At 36.5% G+C, this 25,874-nt stretch overlaps 1 protein-coding gene across 1 annotated transcript in view; it reads left to right on the forward strand.

Annotated features, from left to right (window-relative positions):
• LOC123526698 (von Willebrand factor A domain-containing protein 8-like) overlaps nucleotides 1-25,874 on the forward strand; it is a 106,991-nt gene that overhangs the window by 19,011 nt on the left and 62,106 nt on the right. The window contains exons 11-23 of the mRNA XM_053523090.1: nucleotides 2,525-2,656; nucleotides 3,093-3,170; nucleotides 9,873-10,033; nucleotides 10,701-10,814; nucleotides 11,692-11,860; nucleotides 12,333-12,404; nucleotides 13,132-13,247; nucleotides 13,852-13,964; nucleotides 15,414-15,520; nucleotides 16,555-16,703; nucleotides 17,353-17,428; nucleotides 20,945-21,080; nucleotides 24,158-24,277. Coding sequence (XP_053379065.1) covers nucleotides 2,525-2,656; nucleotides 3,093-3,170; nucleotides 9,873-10,033; nucleotides 10,701-10,814; nucleotides 11,692-11,860; nucleotides 12,333-12,404; nucleotides 13,132-13,247; nucleotides 13,852-13,964; nucleotides 15,414-15,520; nucleotides 16,555-16,703; nucleotides 17,353-17,428; nucleotides 20,945-21,080; nucleotides 24,158-24,277 — 1,543 coding nt within the window. The remainder of the gene's footprint in view (nucleotides 1-2,524; nucleotides 2,657-3,092; nucleotides 3,171-9,872; nucleotides 10,034-10,700; nucleotides 10,815-11,691; nucleotides 11,861-12,332; nucleotides 12,405-13,131; nucleotides 13,248-13,851; nucleotides 13,965-15,413; nucleotides 15,521-16,554; nucleotides 16,704-17,352; nucleotides 17,429-20,944; nucleotides 21,081-24,157; nucleotides 24,278-25,874) is intronic.

Raw genomic sequence — 25,874 nt, forward strand, 5'->3', positions numbered from 1 at the left:
GCCACCTGAGACGTGCACTATAGTCTTCAAAACAACAGTTTGTATTTCTGGATGCAAAGCTAGTAATTTTTAACTTGAATATTCAAAGAATAGTCTAGCTATTCTACTCACCCTGGCGTCGGCGTCGGTGTCGGCGTAGGCGTCGACGTCGGCGTAACACCTTGGTTAAGTTTTTGCATGCAAGTACATACAGCTATCATTTAAAGGCATATAGCTTTGAAACTTATTTATTCTTTTTCTAGGTCAATTACCAACCTCACTGTGTCAAGTTCCATAACTCTGACATGTATTTTGAGCAAATTATGCCCCCTTTTGGACTTAGAAAATTCTGGTTAAAGTTTTACATGCAAGTTACTATCTCCAAAACTAATGCAGATATTGAATTGAAATTTCACATGTGTCTTTGGGGTAATAAAACTAGTTGATAGCAGCAAGTCCCATAACTCTGACCTTCATTTTGGCCAAATTATGCCCCCTTTTGGACTTAGAAAATTCTGGTTAAGGTTTTACATGCAAGTTACTATCTCCAAAACTAATGCAGATTTTGAATTGAAATTTCACATGTGTCTTCGGGGTTATAAAACTAGTTGATAGCAGCAAGTCCCATAACTCTGACCTTCATTTTGGCCAAATTATGCCCCCTTTTGGACTTAGAAAATTCTGGTTAAAGTTTTGCGTTCAAGTACATACAGCTATTACTAAAAGGCATATAGATTTGAAACTTATTTTTTCTTTTTCTAGGTCAATAACCAACCTCACTGGGTCAAGTCCCATAACTCTGACATGCATTTTGGGAAAATTATGCCCCATTTGGACTTATAAAATTCTGGTTAAAGTTTTGCGTGCAAGTACATACAGCTATTACTAAAAGGCATATAGATTTGAAACTTATTTTTTCTTTTTCTAGGTCAATAACCAACCTCACTGGGTCAAGTCCCATAACTCTGACATGTATTTTGAGCAAATTATGCCCCCCTTTGGACTTAGAAAATTCTGGTTAAGGTTTTACATGCAAGTTACTATCTCCAAAACTAATGCAGATATTGAATTGAAACTTCACATGTGTCTTCGGGGTTATAAAACTAGTTGATAGCAGCAAGTCCAATAACTCTGACATGCATTTTTGGTCAAAGTATGCCCCCTTTTGAACTTAAAACTCTTTTGATATTTAACATTTTGGGTAAAATTTTCCTGCTTCTGGGACAATATTTCGAATAGTCAAGCTTGGCTGTCTTATGGACAGCTCTTGTTTAATTACCTACTAGCTAACTCTTACAAATGATGTCTTTTGTTAAGTCAAGTTAAATTGAAAATTTATAAGACAAACAATAAAATGATTTCATAAATGACGTCATACACCCAGTATGAAATTGACATATCAGTATGGCTAACTGAGAGTGTTTAAGGTTCTATTGTAACTTAATGTTGTTTAAAAGTGAGTTTTTGATAATCAAAAGTACATGTGTTGGTAATATGTATATGTGAAAGGCACTGATCTCCAGATCGTATGACAACAATAGAAGAGAACATTTTTAGATATCAGAAAATTATTGCTATAGTTCATAAGAAGGCTTTGAAACTTACGATTTCCTGTTATAGAAACATATAAGAATAAGTTCTTTTTATTAATTTTTCCATTCAAAATTGAAAAGTGTTTGTATATGGGTACTGGAAGTAATCTGTCTGAATGTTAAAGCTTTGTATTGTACGACCTTTAAGTATGTATTCCTCCATGGTGTGTTGGTTAAGAATTCTGGAAAATTTTTGTTGCTGCAGTGGTCCTGGTGATTCCCTATTTAAGCATGTTTTTAGCTTGACTATTCGAAGAAAAGTCTAGCTATTCTACTCACCCTGGCGTCGGCATCGGCCTCACACCTTGGTTAAGTTTTTGCATGCAAGTACATACAGCTATCATTTAAAGGCATATAGCTTTGAAACTTAATTATTCTTTTTCTAGGTCAATTACCAACTTCACTGGGTCAAGTTCCATAACTCTAACATGTATTTTGAGCAAATTATGCCCCCTTTTGGACTTAGAAAATTCTGGTTAAAGTTTTACATGCAAGTTACTATCTCCAAAACTAATGCAGATATTGAATTGAAACTTCACATGTGTCTTCGGGGTTATAAAACTAGTTGATAGCACCAAGTCCCATAACTCTGACCTTCATTTAGGCCAAGTGTCCCCTTTCGAACTTAAAACTCTTTTGATATTTAACATTTTGGGTAATAATTTCCTGCTTCTGTGACAATATTTCGAATAGTCGAGCTTGGCTGTCTTATGGACAGCTCTTGTTTTTTCTTGATTTGGCATTTTTAAGATAGTTTAGAAACAGAAACTCATGGTCTAATGTTCATAATATGCCCAAACTTCAATTTTAAAGAAAGATCATTTTTAGCCAAAATTTGGAGATCAGTGCCTTTAAATGCTTAATTGTCTAGTGTGATGTTTAAAAAGATATTCTTCATCAGTATAGTCTCTAGTTACAGGTATATAAATTAATCTTTCTCACACTTTTTACAGGTAGAATCAGGCAGTCTTGACATTGGTCAGTCTGGCAGTCACCAGTTCATTCAGACCAGTTACCATGATGGCCTCCTTGCAGAAATGTTGCAGTCACATCTTGTAAAAGACTTCTGTGTTATAGGAGCTAGGGTATGGAAATTTTATACTATAAGATATCTTTGTGAGTGAATAAGTCACATTACTTTCCAATTTTTCAAAATTTGGCAAAAAAATTTCCTGCAAAAAGTCAGTTGTTATATATAAATGCTATCATTTACATGTAGAAAAATATTTCCTGGGAAAATTTCGCAGCTGTACTGAAAATGTAACACAACTTGCATATTTTGTATAATTTTTTTGCAATGAACAATTCATTTTTACTATATATGTAGGTTTTATCATAAAGAAAGAAACCTAAAACAGTCATGGGTATCTGTATTCTTTTCTGAGATATTTAGATTTTCTATGATTTAAGTAACAATGCTCTGACTCTTTTTTTTCGGCATGACTTGTTTCAGTGTTTGGATACTTGAATAATAAACTTGCCTTGTTGAGACTTTAGTAACTTTTTATGTTAATATCTCAGGGTTGTGGAAAATCAGCAGTTATAAAGAGATTTGCCAGTCTGCTTGGATACCATATTGAGCCTATTATGTTATATCAGGTAAGAGAAATCTATGAAATAATGCAAGAAGCTATAATTACATTTATAACTTTTTCATGATAACAAATTATAAACTAATGTCAAAATAATTAAATTTTATTTTGTAAGTGTATGAAATTTGCTTTTCAACTAGGTTTAAGAACAATTTTAGTTTGGGCAGTTTATTTATTTTCACTTTTTAGCTCACCTGTCACATAGTGACAAGGTGAGCTTTTGTGATCACCCTTCGTCCGTCGTCAGTCCGTCCGTCCGTGTGTCCGTCCGTCCGTCCTGAGTCAACAATTTCTTGTCTGCACAATAGTGGTTTCATTTATGATTTTATTTTAACCAAACTTGCACACAACTTGTATCACCATAAGATCGGTTCCTTTCTTGAACTGGCCAGATCCCATTATGGGTTCCAGAGTTACAGCCCCTGAAAGGGCCAAAATTAGCTATTTTGACCTTGTTTGCACAATAGCAGCTTTATTTATGATTTGATTTTTACCAAACTGGCACACAACTTGTATCACCTTAAGATCTTGGTTCCTTTCTTGAACTGGCCAGATTCCATCATGGGTTCTAGAGTTATGGCCCCTGAAAGGGCCAGAATTAGCTGTTTTGACCTTGTCTGCACAATAGCAGCTTCATTTATGATTTTATTTTAACCAAACTTACACACAACTTGTATCACCATAAGATCTTGGTTCCTTTCTTGAACTGGCCAGATTCCTTTATGGGTTCCAGAGTTATGGCCCCTGAAAGGGCCAGAATTAGCTATTTTGTCCTTGTCTGCACAATAGCAGCTTCATTTATGATTTGAATTTAATCAAACTTGCACACAACTTGTGTCACCATAAGATCTCGGTTCCTTTCTTGAATCGGCCAGATCCCATTATGGGTTCCAGAGTTATGGCCCCTGAAAGGGCCAAAATAAGCTATTTTGACCTTGTCTGCACAATAGTAGCTTCATTTATCATTTGATTTTAACCAAACTTGCACACAACTTGTATCACCACAAGATCTCGCTTCCTTTCTTGAACTGGCGAGATTCCATCATGGGTTCCAGAGTTATGGCCCCTTAAAGGTCCAAAATTGGCTGTTTGGGCTTTTGCAGCCATATAGAGACTTCATTTATGGTTTTATTTGATACAAATGTCCAAAATGTCTTCAACAACAATAAATCTTGGATTCCATGACAAATCCAGTCGTAGGTTCCAGAGTTATTTTATATCTGATTACCTCCCCTGATTGTAATCAAAATTGATTTATATCAGTAAGTACTTATGGGACGTATTTGAAATTTCATTATTGTTATTAGTTGGAGTGAGACAATCAGGGTAGATAACTATGGACTGATTTTATGTCAAATTACCTCCCTTTATTTCAAATTAAAATGGGTATATCTCCGTAACTAATGAAGATACTGATCTGAAATTTCATATATGTCAACAGATTTATTTGGCAGATCTTTCTTTTGTTCACATTTACAATATATTTTTTTTTTAATTACTTCCCTTTTTCGTTACTATAAATAGCTTATTTTTAGTAACTTTTTTATTATTGGCCGTAGGGAAAAACCGAGACCACTTTTCTGTGGTACAACATGGATCGTACCTCCAATTTTTAGGTGTATTTTGACACATCTATGCCTTGTAAGAATTTTTTTTTTCTTTTTGTTTAAATTCTTCCCTTTGTTGTTCCTGTCCTTTGGATTTAGATATTTTTTCTGAGGACTTTCTTGTCCTCAAATGCAATGATAACAGGTGAGCGATATAGGGTCATCATGGCCCTCTTGTTGTATAAATGTTGTCATAATTCTGCAATATGCTGAGAAATCTTTTATTTTCACAGACATAAAGTTTCGTGGTTTGGGCTAAAAATGGCTGTTTCGTTGGATATGAATTTGTAGATTTCAAATTTTCAGGATAAAATAAATGTAATTTTTATATGTTTGTTAACTTCGTGGACTGATGTAGCCATGAAATCCATGAAAGTTAGTCCCCCATGAAAACTGATGATTTTATAATAGTTATTGGTAATTTTGAAATGTTAATATAAGATTTCTTCCACTGGTTGAAGGTGCAGATGGGAATATCCGGCTCGAGGGTAACTGTTTTTGGCGGAAATGAGGCTCTGCCAAGTTACCGCTTAAACAGTTACCCGAGAGACGTGTACTTCCGTCTGTACCTACCACCAGTGATTGAATCTTTTTCTTGCATGCCATATTCAACTAATAACAGTAAAAATAAATTCAAACAAATGCTTTTTTTATAGCACTTTTTAGCTCACCAGAGCGCAAAGTGCTCAAGGTGAGCTATTGTGACTGGTCATTGTCCGGCGTCCGGCGTGCGCCGTCTGTCGTCCATCAACATTTGTCTTGTGAACACTCTAGAGGCCACATTTGTGACCCAATCTTTATGAAACTTGGTCAGAATGTTAGTCTTGATGATCTCTAGGTCAAGTTCGAAACTGGGTCATGTGGGGTCAAAAACTAGGTCAGTAGGCCAGATCAAAGGAAAAGCTTGTGAACAGTCTAGAGGCCACAGTTGTGATCCAATATTTATGAAACTTGGTCAGAATGATTGTCTTGATGATTTCTAGGTCCAGTTTTAATCTGGGTCATGTGGGGTCAAAAACTAGGTCACCCGGTCAAATCAAAGGAAAAGCTTGTGAACACTTTAGAGGCCACAGTTTTGACTCAATCTTTATGAATCTTGGTCAGAATGTTTGTCTTGATGATCTCTAGGTCAAGTTCAAACTGGGTCATGTGGGGTCAAAAACTAGGTCAGTAGGCCAGATCAAAGGAAAAGCTTGTGAATACTCTAGAGGCCACAGTTGTGATCCAATATTTATGAAACTTGGTCAGAATGATTGTCTTGAAGATTTCTAGGACAAGTTCTAATCTGGGTCATGTGGGGTCAAAAACTAGGTCACCCATTCAAGTCAAAGGAAAAGCTTGTGAACACTTTAGAGGCCACAATTTTGATTAATCTTGTTTATGAAATTGGTCGAATGTTTGTCTTGATTTTTAGGTCAGGTTCAAACTGGTCATGTGGGTCAAAATCTAGGTTCATGATGCCAATCAAAGAAAACATTAAAACATCTAGAGGCCACAGTTTTGTGTCAATATTATTGAAACTTACAGGCGAAGTGTCAAGTGAAGTCTGGTCATGTGGGGTCAAAAACGGTCACCTGGGTCTAGCTCAATGAAAATTGTCTTGTGAACACTTAGAGGCCACATTTTGACTCAATCTTTATGAAACTTGGTCAGAATGTTTGTCTTGATGATCTCTAGGTCAAGTTCGAAACTGGGTCATGTGGGTCAAAAACTAGGTCAGTAGGCCAGATCAAAGGAAAAGCTTGTGAAACTCTAGAGGCCACAGTTGTGACCAATATTTATGAAACTTGGTCAGAATGATTGTCTTGAAGATTTCTAGGACAAGTTTAATCTGGGTCATGTGGGGTCAAAAACTAGGTCACCCAGGTCAATCAAAGGAAAAGCTTGTCAACACTTTAGAGGCCACAGTTTGATAATCTTTATGAACTTGGTCAGAATGTTTGTCTTGATGATCTCTAGGTCAAGTTCAAACTGGGTCATGTGGGGTCAAAAACTAGGTCAGTAGGCCAGATCAAAGGAAAAGCTTGTGAATACTCTAGAGGCCACAGTTGTGATCCAATATTTATGAAACTTGGTCAGAATGATTGTCTTGAAGATTTCTAGGACAAGTTCTAATCTGGGTCATGTGGGGTCAAAAACTAGGTCACCCATTCAAGTCAAAGGAAAAGCTTGTGAACACTTTAGAGGCCACAATTTTGATTTAATCTTGAGTTTATGAAACTTGGTCAGAATGTTTGTCTTGATGATCTTTAGGTCAAGTTCAAAACTGGGTCATGTGGGGTCAAAAACTAGGTCAGTAGGCCAGATCAAAGGAAAAACTTTTGAACAGTCTAGAGGCCACAGTTGTGACCCAATATTTATGAAACTTGGTCAAGTTCGAATCTGGGTCATGTGGGGTCAAAAACTAGGTCACTCAGTCAAATCAAAGGAAAAGCTTGTGAACACTTTAGAGGCCACAATTTTGACTCAATCTTTATGAAACTTGGTCAGAATGTTTGTTTTGATGATTTCTAGGTCAGATTTGAAACTTGGTCATGTGGGGTCAAAAACTAGGTCAGAATGATTGGTCAAATCAAAGGAAAAGCTTGTGAACACTTTAGAGGCCACAGTTTTGACTCAACCTTTATGAAACTTGGTCAGAATGTTTGTTTTGATGATTTCTAGGTCAGATTTGAAACTGGGTCATGTGGGGTCAAAAACTAGGTCAGTAGGCCAGATCAAAGAAAAATCTTGTCAGCACTGTAGAGACCACAATTTAAGTTTGAAACTCATGGGAATTAATCCGAATGTTTGTCTTGATAATCTATAGGTCGTGTTCGAATCTTGGTCATGTGGGTTCAAAATCTAGGTCACATGGTCAAATCAAAGGAAAAGCTTGTAAACACTCTAGAGGCCACAGTTGTGATCTAATATTTATGAAACTTGGTAAGAATGATTGTCTTGATGATTTCTAGGTCAAGCTTGAATCTGGGTCATGTGGGGCCAAAAACTAGGTCACCTGGTCAGATCAAAGGAAAAGCTTGTGAACACTTTAGAGGCCACAGTTTTGACTTAATCTTTATGAAACTTGGTCAGAATGTTTGTCTTGATGAATTCTAGGTCGAATTCAAAACTAGGTCATGTGGGATCAAAAACTAGGTCAGTAGGCCAGATCAAAGGAAAAGCTTGTGAATACTCTAGAGGCCACAGTTGTGACCCAATATTTATGCAACTTGGTCAGAAGGATTGTCTTGAAGATTTCTAGGACAAGTTCTAATCTGGGTCATGTGGGGTCAAAAACTAGGTCACCCATTCAAGTCAAAGGAAAAGCTTGTGAACACTTTAGAGGCCACAATTTTGATTCAATCTTTATGAAACTTGGTCAGAATGTTTGTCTTGATGATCTTTAGGTCAAGTTTGAAACTGGGTCATGTGGGGTCAAAAACTAGGTCAGTAGGCCAGATCAAAGAAAAAGCTTGTGAACAGTCTAGAGGCCACAGTTGTGACCCAATATTTATGAAACTTGGTCAAGTTCGAATCTTGGTCATGTGGGGTCAAAAACTAGGTCACCTGGTCAAGTCAAAGGAAAAGCTTGTGAACACTTTAGAGGCCACAATTTTGATTCAATCTTTATGAAACTTGATCAGAATGTTTGTCTTGATGATCTTTAGGTCAAGTTCGAAACTGGTCAAAAACTAGGTCAGTAGGCCAGATCAAAGGAAAAGCTTGTGAACAGTCTAGAGGCCACAGATGTGACCCAATATTTATGAAACTTGGTCAAGTTCGAATCTGGGTCATGTGGGGTCAAAAACTAGGTCACCCGGTCAAATCAAAGGAAAAGCTTGTGAACACTTTAGAGGCCACAATTTTGACTCAATCTTTATGAAACTTGGTCAGAATGTTTGTTTTGATGATTTCTGGGTCAGATTTGAAACTGGGTCATGTGGGATCAAAAACTAGGTCAGTAGGCCAGATCAAAGGAAAACCTTTTCAGCACTGTAGAGACCACAATTTAAGTTTGAAACTCATGGGAATTAATCCGAATGTTTGTCTTGATAATCTATAGGTCATGTTCGAATCTGGGTCATGTGGGTTCAAAAACTAGGTCACACGGTCAAATCAAAGGAAAAGCTTGTGAACACTCTAGAGGCCACAGTTGTGACCCAGTCTTTATGATTCTTGGCCAGAATGTTTATCATGATGATTTCTAGGTCAAATTCGAAACTGGGTCATATGGGAACAAAGACTAGGTCAGTAGGCCAGATCAAAGGAAAAGCTTGTGAGCACTCTAGAGGCCACAATTTTGACTCAATCTTTATGAAACTTGGTCAGAATGTTTGTCTTGATGATCTCTAGGTCCAGTTTTAATCTGGGTCATTTGGGTTCAAAAACTAGGTCACATGGTCAAATCAAAGGAAAAGTTTGTGAACACTCTAAAGGCAACAGTTGTGACTCAATCTATATGAAACTTGGTCAGAATGTTTGTCTTGATGATCTTTAGGTCAAATTTGAAACTTGGTCATTTGGGGTCAAAAATTAGGTCGGTAGGCCAGATCAACTCTGATGAGCGATATAGAGCCATCATTGCCCTCTTGTTTTAATATAGTAGCGTATTGACAAAGCACAGGAACTTTACGTCCGTAAACAGGAAGTACGTCATGTCGTTACATAGACTAAAACAATGTAATAGTTCTGGTTTTGTTTTATAATCTGCTGTTAAACGTTATGTTTTTTCTGTTAAATGACTTTTTTTAATCGAGAAATATGTTATAAGGAACGAAGAGAAACTGTCAAGGTATTTGATTTTTATCCCTTTTTACGTAAAACATAATTATTACTACACAAATTACTACGCAGATGTAGTTTGTTACACATCATTTACAGCATGAGAGTCATCTTACACCCTGGGGTGGAGTTTTCCAGCACTGGTGAAATCACCAAAAATCTTAGTCTGGTATGCAAGAAAGTATATTCTTGAAGTGTCTACAGCTCCATTACAAAGTCTTCTCTTTCACACAAGCAAACGGTTTTATTAAAATGAACTCAGTCTTTGACAAGGTAGATAAACTAAATTAAGATTGCGACTGACTAAGTCTAATGAAATAATCTTCTGTAATTGACAGGATATGACATCACGTGACCTGTTACAACAGAGAACAACCTTATCTAATGGAGATACCGCATGGAGATTGTCTCCCCTGGTCACAGCAGCACTAGAGGGCAGTTTGGCAGTGCTGGATGGAGTACATAGAATTAATGCAGGCTCTTTCTCCGTCTTACAGAGGTGAATGCAAATTTTCAATGAAACTTGTTTATAAGAGTGACTTTATGAAAATCATCTGTCTTGCGCTACTTACTGATGTACATGTTTTTCTGATTTACATAACAAGAGTGTGATTTGTACTAGAAAAACAGTTCCACTTAGTACGATTTAACTTGTCAGTAAAACTTACGTTATAATACTATGTCATGTGAATTTTGAATTTTCTTCCACTATTTCTTATACTGTTGTGTAAGATAAGTATGTCTGTAGCGAAAGTACACATTTAGTACATGAAATATGCTGTTTAACAGTATTGTTCTATGTTAGATGTAAAACAGTCATTCGAATGGCAAGGAGCTTAGCGAAATGTTACCATGGTTTTGTATGATCCAACCACAGAAAATAAATGGAAAATTTCTGGAGACACATGAATTGCTGGTTGGATGATCGAGTCATCTATGCTTGACTTGAGCAAGCGGTGTTTCACAGTGGTTCAATTTGATTGACACTGTCTTAAGTTTATGTCATTGAAACATTTATGATAAATTATTTATTTGCAGCCTGTTTTGTATGGAGTAATAACTCTTCAGTTTGTAGTTAAAACTATTCAGTATGGAGTTGAGGTAACCTTTTATTGATTTAAAACATAACAAATTGTAACAATTGTATTTGATATATTTCTTGACAGACTAGTACATGATCGTGAGCTCCAGTTATTTGATGGTACAAGGTTGCTTGGGAAAGAGAGATATGATGCCATTAAAGCGGAACATGACTTAACGGATGCTGAAATGGCTGAGAGGTTCGTTTTAGTACAGATGTACTTAACCCTACTGAAAACACAATTATACAAACACAGATATATAACACCCTAGATGTACATTAAATTTTACATTTTAAAGGTCACGATTCACTAGTTAACTGTAATGTAGTGATCAGGCTTAAACCCCCAACTGCCATATAAAAGCCAGAAGATGGCGCTGGGGCAGGTTTTTATATGAATTATGCATGCTTCACATCAGAGAGCCCTTTTTTTAAAATTTTGAATTAACTACTGAATAAAAAGTTATAAAAGATTGCATAAATACACATTGAAACATTCTTTATCAATTGGTTTAACTTTTGTTTAAACAAAAACTTACAAAGTAGAGTTTTTTGGATACACAAAGTATGGTTACTGTTAATTTGTAACCATCAAAACTTCAACTGCCCACTGTTTACATTTGCTTGTGAATCATTGAAAGGGAGCTATTTTTGCTGTTTATAGCTGACAGAAAGCCCAGAATAGCATTGTTATTTGATAGGCTCCTCCTGCAAAATTTACTACCAGAGCAGTAAAAGTAGGGGCTTTAAGGCTCCAAATCTTATTTTTGGTGACCAGTCTTAGAATATTACCTCACCATTAGGCAGTTTTGAAAACTGTGCTAAATAACCAGTCAGGTGCTGCAGTTTCTTTTTGATTGGTCAGCAAAATTTTAGTAGCATTTTTAATTTTAGCCCATGATCAGCACTTTCGTATTTCACTTCTAGCAGTTTAGTTGCTACAATTTGCAGACTTTTTTTTTGTTAAAAGAAAATAATATCCTGTTTCTTTATCCGATTTGTCAACTCGTGTAGCAGGCGATTTTTGCAGTGTCATAAAGTTAATGATATGACAGAGAAAGGCTTATTTATTTCAGACATATTCTAAGTATACACCCAGGATTTAGAATTCTTGCTCTAGCCGAGCCCCCAGTGGTCGGCAGTAGTAACCAGCAGTGGCTCAGTCCAGAAATTTTGACCATGTTCCTCTACCACAATATGCGACCTTTGACCCAGAATGAAGAACAAGCTGTCATCTCCCAGCTGGTATGTGAAAACTTTTACTTTGTTGGCATAAAATGTTTGTGGTTTGGACAAAAACAGCAATTTCAAGGGTTCATGAATTTGTTACAAAGTGAATTTGTAGATTGAAATTTCTAAAGATAAAAAAAAAGAAGTTCATGTAAAAATGAATCCTCTAGATTGATAATGCTTTTACCATCATCTAAAAATCTAAAATGTGATTGCCTTTTCAGTGTGTATTAATAATATTTTCATTGACTAAATTAGTTCAAACATATCTTACTTATACCGCTCATAAGTGCAGGCTGATCTTGATCTGCACTGTTTACTATTCAGTCAGTAAATTTTCAGTAAAAACCCATTTTCATAATGACTGGTACAGCCAAAATTGAATGATGGACCAATCCATTTTAGAAATTTAGCAAGGTAAAGATTTACTAGTATGTTGCTTTGATCCTCAGCTTTACTAAAGTATCAATCTGTGTATGTTTTGCAGGTACCACATTGTCCAGATCTTACAAAGCTGCTGCAGTTCTCACATCAACTCAGAAATTCTAATGATCCTACAGTAAGTGATTATATTATGTGATAAAACATGTAATTTATAAAAATAATCAGTTTAGAGACACTCTAAACTCATTCAGATGAATTGCTGATTCAGTATTTTGAACAAGTGAACCTTGTTAGTATTATGAAACTTGATGTTAAAGTAGTTATAGCCAGTCTGGCTTTGAATCATCCTGTGAGTCCAGTACTATGATTTTTGTCTTTTGAGGAAATCAGCTGGCTTTCAGAATATACCAGCTTTATACCAGGTTTGAGGAAGTAATAAAGGGCAAAGTAAAAATTTAATCATATATCCATAGCTGAAACTGGGATTCAATATGCAAAAGTTAAATTGCACCCCCTCCCCCCAACCCCCTCGACAAAAAAAAAACAAACAAAAAAAAAACAGAAATGTGGATTCTGTGATAACTTAAAAGATGCCAGAGAGTTATCATGAAATTTCGTAAAAAAAAGTACAAGAACATTTTTCATGAAACCCATTTTTTAGATGGTTACCAGTAGTTATTTGGAGAATATGCAAGTTCATCAATTAAGTTTCAATGTAAAAAAGTGTTACTTTGGCAGCAAATAAGACAAATGTCCCATCTGGTTATTCCTTGGCAGAAGTCTTGTTGTTTCTGTCATAGTTAATTGTTAAACAGCATTAATTTTTTTATTCTTATGCTAATAGATATTTTTGTTCTTTATTACAAACTGATAATTATAGATGTTTTTATTTCAATGTTTAGGTGTCTTCTATAGCATCCTCTTTGTCAACCAGACAGTTGATCCGAGTTGCGAAACGCTTGGCTAGCTTTCCATCTGAAGATCTGTATGGTGTTATACAGAAAGCATGTTTAGCTAGGTAAGTATGTTCCATAGATATCACCATGGTAACAGATTCCTCCTTAATCAGTATCCAGTATCTTAATCGTTATCCAGCTGATATTTCTAAATATGTGCCTATCTAGTTCAAGTTATAGAATTGAATAACCAAGGCTTAAACATTTTATGCATTCAAAACCGTCTTTTCAACTTATGGTGCATTTTAAGATTATCGTTCAGTTACTGTTGAATTTGCATTATGACCACCCACTTAGCTCAAGAGGGAGAGCGCAGATCTACATATCACGGGGTTGTGTGTTTGATCTCTGATCAAAGGCGCATGTTCTCCATAATAATTTGATAAAAGACATTGTGTCTGACATAATTTATCCTCTGCCTCTGATTCATGTGGGGAAGTTGACTTTTACTTGTGGAGAACAGGTTTGTACTGGTAGAGAATCCAGAAACACTGGTTAGGTTAACTGCCCATTTTTATATAACTGAAATACTGTTGAAAAATGGTGTTAAACCCAAAACAAACAAGCAAACTTTGCATCATACATGTATTTTAGTAGTGCTGTTTTTTTATGTGTAGCTTGTTATATTTTATAAAACAATACTATATGATACCTTGTATGTTTTAGATTTTTACCTCGTCTTGCAAAGTCGGCATTAGAACAAGCTTTAGAAGAATCGGGTATAATTAAAATCAGCTCTGAACAACACTCTGTAGACGGCATAGAGAAATCTATAACCTGTAAGTTACAAACAGATGGATATACAGTCAAACCTGTGAACAAAGACCACTCTTCGGAACAAGCAAAAGTGGTCTTTGTTCACAGGTGGTCTTTATTCGGGGGGAAGGGTCACTTTTCAGTTAGCCATTATCATGCTGATAAAAAGTATTTTTACAGCTTCTTGCATTCTTTATGTTCTATGTATTAATTCGGCCGGTGCAAACTTGCAAATTTTCAATCAAGCAGTAATTATTATGTTTGCTATAAGGCGAAAGTCGTGAAAATTCGGCGGATTTCAAATATTTTCAAGCCGGAACGGTCCATCTTGGTCGTTATTGGGGGGCAAATATGACCCTTGAGAATCAATTTGGCAGATCGCTGGTTGTGATCGCCAGGTGGTCGCTATTCACGGCCTTTTTATGAGCATTTTTCTATGGGGGGACCAGAGACCGGTCGTTGTTTAGCGGTTGTCACTATTCACGGGTGGTCGCTAGCACAAGTTTGACTGTAGTGGTGCAGGGGAGGTTTTGGGTCTTTACACTAGTATTGCCTTGGTTACATCTGACAGCTAAACTGTATGAATAATTTGGAAACTTAAAAACAAGGTAGAACAAACTCTTGTTTTTCTATGTGGGTATTAAGGGCCTTGGTGGGCGTGTGCTGACTTCAAATTGACCCTCACCTTTGTTTCTTACTCGGGTCACTGAATTCTTCATGTGAGAAAGTCATCCAGCTGGCTTACATAAGGTCGGTGATTCTACCCAGGTGCCCGCCCGGGCACAGAGGTGCACCAGGGATTTACCTCCAACATCAAAGCTAGAAAGTCGCAATATAACCTATAATTGTGTCAATGCAACGTTAAACCTAACAAAAAAACAAAAAAAACAAGAAAAAGCAAATCTTTGTGGATATTGGAAAAGATGTTATCATGTGGGCACTGATGGTCACCACCTTTAAACTGTAGTAAATAAATTGATATATCTAACAGTGTAGGATGATTGCATGTTTTCTAATTTTATTCAAGACAACATTCTTTTGAACTTTTGCATGCTAGTCTTTATATCAGCTAACTTTATATCATGTTTAAATTTTGTTTTCTCTGTAATATGAATGAATATTAATTTGAGTCAGTGGTGAAAAACAGAAGAATTGCCTCCCTTTATTTGGTGTTGAAAAAATATGAATCAAGTTTTCTTGAAATGGAATATTCAGTTATAAGGAAAATGAATGAATTTACTTTCTGTATCTTTATAAAGTAACCCACCTTTTGTTTTGCTGATATCCATATTTGTCTAATAAACATTTAATCCTGATTCGGAATTTACTGAAAGTAAGATTTGAAGAGCAATGTGTTGTGAGAAATAAAAGCTTAATTGGATTAGGCAGTTTCCAACATTCCTGGTCATTACAGATGCACAGGCCAGCATGACCAATATAACACCTATTGTAACAATTTCGAAATATTACAGGTGAAATAAAGGATAACAAGTTACGGATAGGCAATACAGAAGTTGATGTATATAACCCCGGAAACAGAACTAAAGTTCCTGATGTACTGTTCTATGAAAATGCACAGGTATGTTCAAAAAAGCAGAAATCGGCCCTGGATTTTCAGACTATTAATACAGTTTCACATGACAGATTGTTTGTCTGCATATTGAAACTTGCGCCATTTTTGAATGGCGGACCTCACTTACCCCTCACTGATGTGGGTTTGAGCCTCAATTGAGTCATGGAATTATTCATGTGAGGAAGCCATCCATCATTCTGGTTTACAGAAGATCAGTGGTTTTACCTAGGTACTTGCCCGTGATGAAATAATGCGCAGAGGGGCTGCTAGGGTCTTCCTCCACCATCAAAGCTGAAAAGTTGCCATATGACCTAAAATTGTGTCGGAGTGATGTTAAACCCAATGAAAAATTAAAAATAAATGTAGACCTTCATTGGTGACATCAGAAATGCATTGCTTATACTGTAACAGCTATTAGATGAGGTAAACATTTTTATTACAATCTGATCAAATGTATTACGCTCGTTTTCTAACTGATTTATATGGGAATGATGTCAGCAACTTGAGTTGGAGAACAAGTTTGTTCTACTGTTGAATCTAGGAATACTTGCAGGTAAATGCTTTTAACGGCAATTATCCCTTATGATTCTGAACACGTTTGATTCTACCTTTGCGACCCGTGCAGATCATGATCAGCCTGCACATCCATGCAGTCTCATCATCTCCTGCACTGTTTGCCATTCAGTATCTGGTGTGCACCCCTTTTAATAGTTAATAGTACTGTCCAAATTGAAAGATGGACAAGTTCATTATAGAAATTTAGCAGGGTAAGGGTTAATCAAATGCAGTGCCTTGTAGTTACTTATTCTCAGGCAGTGCATTAACATTTTTTGTTTTCTAAATAATACTAGAGGCGGTATGCCAGCAGTTGCTTTGGTGCCAGAAAATAAGTTAGTGCAGGTGTAGAATCCAGGAATACTGGTTAGGATGACTTAAAAAATGTTGAGCTTTTGTGAAGCAAACATCCAGTTACATTACCTGGCCTATAAAAAAGAATCAGTGTAATGCTTAAATTGATTTTAAAACTTCCTGTTTTTCAGCATTTATCAGTAATGGAGGACATGGTAAAAGATTTTATACTTGGAGAACAACTACTGCTGGTCGGTAACCAAGGTGTTGGCAAGAATAAGATTGTTGATAGATTCCTACATCTTCTCAACAGACCTAGAGAATATATACAGTTACATAGGTAATGTGCAAGAGGCAGCTATATACATGTAGGTTGTGGCTTTAGCTATCATTGACTTATCTGCTTTGGAAAAGGAGTGTAGATAGAAAAAACTCAAAGAACAATGCTGTAAAATCATTTATTTTGTGGGCATGAAATTTCGTGGTTTTGGTCAAGATGGCAATTTCGTAGGGATATGAATTTGTGGATTTCAACTTTTGAACATAGAATGAATGGGAATTTTACTTGTTCGTTGGGATTAAATTTCAAGGATTAACTCAACCACGAAATCCATCAAAATTAGTCCCCCAAGAATATTAATGATATTACAGTATTAAAACATAAAACAAAAAATTAGTAATATTTTCAATTTTGATTTACTGGTAGTTACAAATGATTGATGGTGTGGCAGATAACTTATCTACAACTCAGCCTGGAATTGGCAGTTTGAAACCTGCTAGGGTCAGGTCCATATTTTTATATTCATAAATTAAGGATCTTTGAAATTGTAAAGATTTCATGCAATTATAGTATAGAGTTAACTAAATATGATTGTAGCTAATTCTTGGTAGTCATGCTAATATGTAAATTGAATACAGTGTAAACTAAACAATGTGTATGATACACTTGACAATATGTGAAATGCCCAAACCCGTGTTTCTTGTTTCAGAGATACCACAGTACAGACACTCACCTTGCAGCCCACTGTTCAAGATGGTGTCATCATTTATGAAGATTCTCCTCTAGTAAGTTGTTCACCTTTCTGTTTTTTAATTAATATTTGTAAATGAATGGACATAAGCAAACATGTCAGAATAGATTAATCCTTGTATTCAGTGCTCTTACACAGAAACATTTACATGATTGATAATCAAGGAAAGATCAACATAACACTTTTATGGGTTGTTCAGTTAACCTGACCATCACTGCTGTGTGGTCAAAACCTGGCAAAGGTGTAGAAGTTTTCATGTGGTGAGCCATGCTGGCTTACAGACGGTTGGTACTTATACCCAGGTACCTACCTAATCTTTAACCTGCTAGTTGGAGAAGGCAACTCTATCAAGCATTTTGACTGAATTATGGCCCCTTTTCGACTTAGAATAAATGGAAACACCCCTGTCAACAGTTAATGGTACTGTCCAGATTGAAAGATGGACAAGTTCATTATAGAAAGGGGTGGTCCCAGTTAGGTGTCTGCGCAAAATGTTTTTTGATTTTATTTGTACTTTGTTATAATATACCTATATGTATTAAGTTTCATTAACAAGTGTTACTGGTACCAGTTTTGACTTACTTTTATAGATATTCACATTTAAAGTGGGTTGGGTAATCTGACATGTGACCAGCCAGGAACACAATTTCTGCTATTTTTTTAAAAATGGTTCAAACTTTTTACCTGAAACTTTCATGATAAAATAACTAAGCAATGGCCATTCACACAACATGTTGCATTTTAAATTGTACTGAATACTTTTTTCATCACAGAGCCACAAAGTGGTCTAATCAAATTTACTGATTTTCAATGGACGAACTTTACCAAAAAGCTAAAACATTTTTCATTAGTTGAGATATTAAGGTGTTATTTTCAGCAGATATTGTAAACTAAATAAACATTAAAATGACAGTATATCAGTATATTCTGATTAATATTGGAATAGTGGTACACTCTCAAACTGGGTAAAAGTGGGTGGGGTAAATAAATATTCGAAGCAACACTACAAAATTTGTGCATTTGTTACGAAATGGCCTCAGATTGTCTATTACTATCTTAATTGTGCCCCCATGAGTGGTGGAGCATATAGATTTGCTCTTGTCCGTGCGTCCGTCCGTCCATCCGTCAGTGCGTCCGTCCGAAGTTCGTGACGTGCCTAGCTCAAAAAGTATTTGATATAAATTGATGAAACCTTGCAAGAGTCTTTATCATGATATGGACTTGCGCACCTTCTATTTTTCGTCTGGCTCCGCCCCCTAATTTTAGAGTTACGGCCCCTGAAATAGTAAAAAATGCACATTTTCACCTTGTGACATGCCTAGCTCAAAAAGTATTTGATATAAATTGATGAAATCTTGCATGAGTCTTTATAATGATATGAACTTTCACACCTCCTATTTTTTCGTCTGGCTCCGCCCCTATTTCTAGAGTTATGGCCCCTGAAATAGTAAAAAATGCACATTTTCACAATGTTACACGCCTAGCTCAAAAAGTATTTGATATAGATTCATGAAACCTTGCATTAGTCTTAATCATGATATGAATTTGCGCATCTCCCATTTTTAATCTGGGTCCGCGCCCTATTCCTAGAGTTATGGCCCCTGAAATAGTCAAAAATGCACATTTTCACCTTGTGACACGCCTAGCTCAAAAAGTATTTGATATAAATTGATGAGTGTTTATTATGATATGAACTTGCGCACCTACTATTTTTTATCTGGGTCTGCCCCCTATTTCCAGAGTTATGGCCACTGAATTAGTAAAAAAATGCACAGTTTTACCTAATTATGTGCCTTACTCAGAAGTATTCTCGGTGCCTAACTCAGAAGTATTTAAATGTAAATTCATGAAACCTTGCTTGAGTCTTTATCATAATGTGACCTTTGCACACATGGCATTCTTCTTGAGAATTTTAGCATTCATTACAGAGTTATGGCCCTTGAAATGGCCAAAAAAGTGGATTTTTTGTTTGTGATGCTCATAGCTCAAAAAGTATAAGGTATAGAATAATGAATCATTTTCATTTTTTTTTTGAGACTATACCCCATTAAGACTGCAAACATTTGAATTATTTCCCCTTATTTGTGACAAATGTACCAGTCGGAGGTGGGGGGGGGGGGGGGGGGGGGGGGGGGGGGGGGGGACACACCATGTGTCCTACAGACACATTCTAGTTTTATTAAATACAGACTTGGTTGATAAATTCAAAACAAAATTTTTTTCTCTTTAATAAGACTTTATACATGTGTGCCATGGAAAAATCAATGCAGAAAATTTAATGTTAATTTGAACAATAGCTTTCCTAAAAATATACTGCCTCAGGCAAAACCTTTTGTTAAATACTTTGAGCTTTCAGGGTTAATTTGGTTTGTCTACATGTCATGTTCAAGGTCCATGCTTTTTCCATGACACACATGTATAAAGTGGGACATTTTTTGTTAATTTATCAATCAATGCTGTATTTAATAAAATTAAGATAGTAATAGACAATCTGAGCCCATTTCTTAACAACTGCACAATTTTTCTAGTGTTGCTTTGAATATTTATTTACCCCACCCACTTTTTCCCAGTTTGAGAGTGTACCACTCTTCCAATATTAATCAGAGTGCACTGATATACTGTCGTTTTAATGTTTATTTAGTTTACAATATCTGCTGAAAATAACACCTTAATATCTCAACTAATGAAAAATGTTTTAGCTTTTTGGTAAAGTTCGTCCATTGAAAATCAGTAAATTTGATTAGACCACTTTGTGGCTCTGTGATGAAAAAAGTATTCTGAATTTCAGTACAATTTAAAATGCAACATGTTGTGTGAATGGCCATTGCTTAGTCATTTTATCATGAAAGTTTCAGGTAAAAAGTTTGAACCATTTTTAAAAAAATAACAGAAATTGTGTTCCTGGCTGGTCACATGTCAGATTACCCAACCCACTTTAAATGTGAATATCTATAAAAGTAAGTCAAAACTGGTAACAGTAACACTTGTTAATGAAACTTAATACATGTAGGTATATTACCACAAATTATAAATAAAATCAAAAAACATTTTGCGCAGACACCTAACTGGGACCCCCCCTTTAGCAGGGTAAAGATTAATATAATGAGGAGACACTTAAGAGTCAGCATTTCTTATGTTTTTCCTCAGAAGTATTATTTTTAGGTCGACTATTGCTTTCATATTTTGCATACTTGTTTACCATCATGACCCCAGTCTGTAAAAAGGAGGAGGCAACTCTGTCAAGCATTTTGACTGAATTATGGCCCTTTTTCGACTTAGAATAAATGTTAAAGTTTGCGTACAACCCCAAATATTTTCAAAGTCCATTGAGATATTGCTTTCATATTTTGCATACTTGTTTACCATCATGACCCCAGTCTATATAAAGGAGGAGACAACTCTATCAAGCATTTTGACTGAATTATGGCCCCTTTTCGACTTAGAATATGCTTATTGTAATGTTAAAGTTTTACTCATTGCTTATATTATACTATCAAGCACTGAGAATAGTCGAGCACGCTGTCCACTGACAGCTATTGTTTATTTTCAGGTGAGGGCAGTTAAACTTGGTCATGTGTTAGTTGTAGATGAGGCAGACAAGGCCCCGACAAATGTGACCTGTATATTGAAAACATTGGTAGAGAGCGGGGAAATGCATCTAGCTGATGGCAGAAGAATAGTTGCAGGTATTTCACAGAGTTACTTATTTAAGCTTCATATTATAATTGAGCCATGCCATGGATCCAGACCAGCCTGCGCATCTGCGCAGTCAGGTCAGGATCCATGCTGTTCGCTTTCAAAACCCTATTGCAATTAGAGAAACTGTTAGCGAACAGCATGGATCCTGACCAGACTGCGCGGATGCGCAGGCTGGTCTGGATCCATGCTGGTTGTAAATGCACTATATTGGTTTTCTCATGGTGCGACTCATATGTTACTTTTGCCTTCCTAACTAGGTCAGTAGGTAGAACATGTTACTGTTGTAGTGGGGTCACAAATTCAATAACAAAATGTTAAAGCTGTTAATGTTTTGAAAAATTGCTATACAGTTAAACTGATGACTCAAGGCGGCAAGAGGATGAACAACATGTTCTAGTTATCCAAGGTTTCCATGATTTTAATGGCTCCCTTGATTTTGTGAAAATGGAGTCTGCTTACAATTTGTCAAGCAAGTTCTTTGTAAATTAACAGACATACAAATAATTATGCTTACTTTCTGTAAAGCACAAAAAATGAGTTCGAAAATGTGCTTTGGAAATGTTTACAAAACTCGATGTTCTGCATGTGTCTTGTTATTTCACCGTCATTTGTACATTTTGTATCAAAATCGTAAGTTAATGATGGTTTTAGAACTGTGAAGAAGTAGCTTTAAATCAGTTAGAAACAATCAAACATACAAGAATTATGTCAGTAATGAAATAAAACACAGGCAAGTGATGGTGATATGAGATGTTGTGAGGCACTAGAAGTTTTCAGTGGTTGACAATATCCCCTTACACCCTCACTGGCCTGTAGTATTTATTTTATTATACAGAAAACTGCAACACGAGATAGTTAAAAAACAAAAAACTTAAAAGTCAGCATGTAAGTTTTTCTTTAGCTTGGCTATTCGAAGAATAGGGGAGCTATTCTACTCGCCCCGGCGTCGGCATGAGCGTTAGCGTCACACAAATGTTAAAGTTTGCGTACCACCCCAAATATTTTCAAAGTCTATTGAGATATTGCTTTGATATTTTGCATACTTGTTTATCATCATAACCCCAGTCTGTAAAAAGGAGGGGGCAACTCTATCAAGCATTTTGACTGAATTATGGCCCCTTTTCGACTTAGAATATGCTTATTGTAATGTTAAAGTTTTACTCATAGCTTATATCATACTATCAAGCACTGAGAATAGTCGAGCGCGCTGTCCACTGACAGCTCTTGTTAGCTCACCTGTCACGAAGTGACAAGGTGAGCTATTGTGACTGCTTGATGTCTGTCATCCGTCGTGCGTCGTCCGTCGTCCGTCAACAATTTGTAAAAAAATCAGAATTACACCAAACTTCACAGGAATGATCCTTGGGTGGCCCCCTTTCAAAATTGTTCAAAGAATTGAATTCCATGGAGAACTCTGGTTGCCATGGCTACCGAAAGGATAAACTTTAAAAATCTTCTTCTCAAAAACCAGAAGCCCTAGAGCTTAGATATTTGGTGTGAAGCATTGCCTAGAGGACCTCTACCAAGTTTATTCAAATCATGACCCCCACAGGGCTCACTTGATTTTACATAGGAAAATCTTAAGAAATCTTCTTCTCAAAAAGCAGAAGCCCTAGAGCTTAGATATTTGACATGTAGCATTGCCTAGTGGACCTCTACTAAAATTGTTCAAATCATGACCTCCGGTGTCAAAAATGACCCCGCCCCAGGGGTCACTTGATTTTACATATGAAAATCTTCAAAAAATTTCTAAAAATAAACCAGAAGGCCTAGATCTTAGATATTTGACATGTAGCATTGCCTAGTGGACCTCTACAAAATTTGTTTAAATCATGACCCCGGGGTCAAAATTGACCCCGCCCCAGGGTTCACTTGATTTTACATATGAAAATCTTAAAAAAATCTTCTTCTCAAAAACCAGAGGCCCTAGAGCTTAGATGTATGGTGTGAAGCATTGCCTAGTGAACCTCTACCAAGTTTGTTCAAATCATGACCCCAGGGTCAAAATTGACCCCGCCCCAGGGGTTACTTGATTGTACATAGGAAAATCTTAAAAAATCTTCCTCTCAAAAAGCATAAACCCTGGAGCTTAGATATTTGACATGTAGCATTGCCTAGTGGACCTCTACTATTCTAAAGTTGTTCAAATCATGACCCCGGGGTCAAAATTGATCCCGCCCTAGGGGTCACTTGATTTTACATATGAAAATCTTCAAAAATTTTCTAAAAATAAACCAGAAGGCCTAGAGCTTAGATATTTCACTTGTAGCATGGCCTAGTGGGCCTCTACAACATTTGTTCAAATCATGACCCCAGGGGTCAAAATTGACCCGGCCCCAGGGGTCACTTGATTTTACATATGAAAATCTTCAAAAAATTTCTAAAAATAAACCAGAAGGCCTAGAGCTTAGATATTTGACAGGTAGCATTGCCTAGTGGACCTCTACAAAATTTGTTCAAATCATGACCCCGGGGTCAAATTGGCTTCGCCCCATGGGGTTACTTGATTGTACATAGAAAAATCTTCAAAATTTTCTAAAAAAAAAACCCAGAAGACCTAGAGCTTAGATATTTGACATGTAGCATTGCCTAGTGGACCTCTACAAAATTTGTTCAAATCTTGACCCCGAGGGTCAAATTGACCCCGCCCCAGGGTTACTTGATTGTGCATAGGGAAATCTTCATAAATTTGCTAAAAATAAAGCAGAAGGCCTAGATCTTAAAGCTTTAGCTAAGAAATTTGTTCAAGCAAGCAACTCTACTCAGGTGAGCGATATAGGGCCATCATGGCCGTCTTGTTTTTGTTTTCTAATCATTTACAAACACATGCTTTTTCACTGAGTTCTTTATAAGGGTCTACTGTCAGTTGCCTGGATGCTTGTCAGTACAAGTGTTTGTGGAAACAAATCACACTCAGCCAGGTGGTATTCGAAAGAATTATCACACCTTCGTACTGTTCAAATAATTTATTCAGAATTTATTCTTGTTGGACTGTTGAAATTTTTTACTAAGTGTTTACTTGGGGCGTATTGCTTATACAAGGCACATTATATATATATTTCAGCCAACTCTGGTATGAAACCATCAGACCAGGTGATAGTGTCCCATCCAGATTTCAGAATGATTGTACTTGCAAACAGACCAGGCTTTCCTTTCCTTGGAAATGATTTCTTTGGTGCTATGGGTAAGTTTGTATTCATGATACCCACACAATCATACAATAGATACTTCGGCTGTTCAGATATTTGAATAACCTTTTTGTCAAGACAAAAGGGTTAAGTGAGACACAGGTCTCTGGGTCCAGGATTAAGGTCAATTGAATGTATGTTGTTGCTCACGCCATATTTTCTCAGCTGCAGGAAGGATTTTCATAAAACTTGCATCAATTGTTCACCCCTTAAATGGTTTGCAAAAACACCACATCCCTGTATCAAAGAGCTGTCTGACAGTATTGATCAAAGTCACTGGTAGCTCTAGTTTATTGACATGGTAGTTTATTGACATGGTTTCAGGAAGGAGGAGTGTTGGTTTAGATAAAGTAGAGCTGTTTTTCCATATAAAGTTACATGATCAAGTTGGTTTGGTTTTGCTGCCTTGTATACTTTCATGTGTATTACAGTTGAACAGTTATGCCATTCCACATTTCTAAATACAGTATTATTAAACTCTAACTTTGGTTTCACAATCTGGGATTTGTGTGATTCGGCCCCCCTCAAAGTGAGATCCTGTGATAACTAAAAGTACAAGAACTTCTTTCCTAACCTTGGCATGTGAAAAGATGGAGTCATCCTTTTATTTTGTTACTGTGGCAGAAAAGAAATGTGGTTGCTGTGGCATAAATGTGACATAAAATTAGATTCTGTGACAGCTGAAAAAGTACAATAGATTTTTATGCCCCTGAAGGGAGGCATATAGTTTTTGAACTGTCTGTCGGTCTGTCCGTCTGTCGGTCTGTCCGCAATTTTCGTGTCTGGTCCATATCTTTGTCATCCATGGATGGATTTTCAAATAACTTGGCATGAATGTGTACCACAGTAAGACGACGTGTCGCGCGCAAGACCCAGGTCTGTAGCTCAAAGGTCAAGGCCACACTTAGACGTTAAAGGTCATTTTTCATGATACTGCATTGATGGGCGTGTCCGGTCCATATCTTTGTCATCCATGGATGGATTTTCAAATAACTTGGCATGAATGTGTACCACAGTAAGACGACGAGTTGCGCGCAAGACCCAGGTCCGTAGCTCAAAGGTCAAGGTCACACTTAGACATTAAAGGTCATTTTTCATGATAGTGCATTGATGGGCGTGTCCGGTCCATATCTTTGTCATCCATGGATGGATTTTAAAATAACTACGCATGAATGTGTGGCACAGTAAGACGACGTGTCGCGCGCAAGACCCAGGTCCGTAGGTCAATGGTCCTAAACTCTAACATCGACCATAACTATTCATTCAAAGTGCCATCGGGGGCATGTGTCATCCTATGGAGACAGCTCTTGTTTTATGAAATTTGGTAAAAGAACAATAGGGAGAACAAAAGAGTAGCCACATAAATACTCATTTGTAGGAATGTCCATACGTACATCCCACAATCTTGTATGTCCAACTTCTCCCACACTATTTGCCTGATTTGTCTCAAACTTTCACAGATGAGCAAGTTAGATGTACAGATGACCATAAAGGAAGGAATTTTGTCTGTGACTATTTTTACTGCAGTTATGTCCCTTTGATAGTTTCGCTATATAGAATATAGTAAAAAAATCATGTCAAACTCCTTCCACA

This window comes from Mercenaria mercenaria, chromosome 14 (assembly GCF_021730395.1).
Source record: "Mercenaria mercenaria strain notata chromosome 14, MADL_Memer_1, whole genome shotgun sequence".
Classification (NCBI taxonomy): domain Eukaryota; kingdom Metazoa; phylum Mollusca; class Bivalvia; order Venerida; family Veneridae; genus Mercenaria; species Mercenaria mercenaria.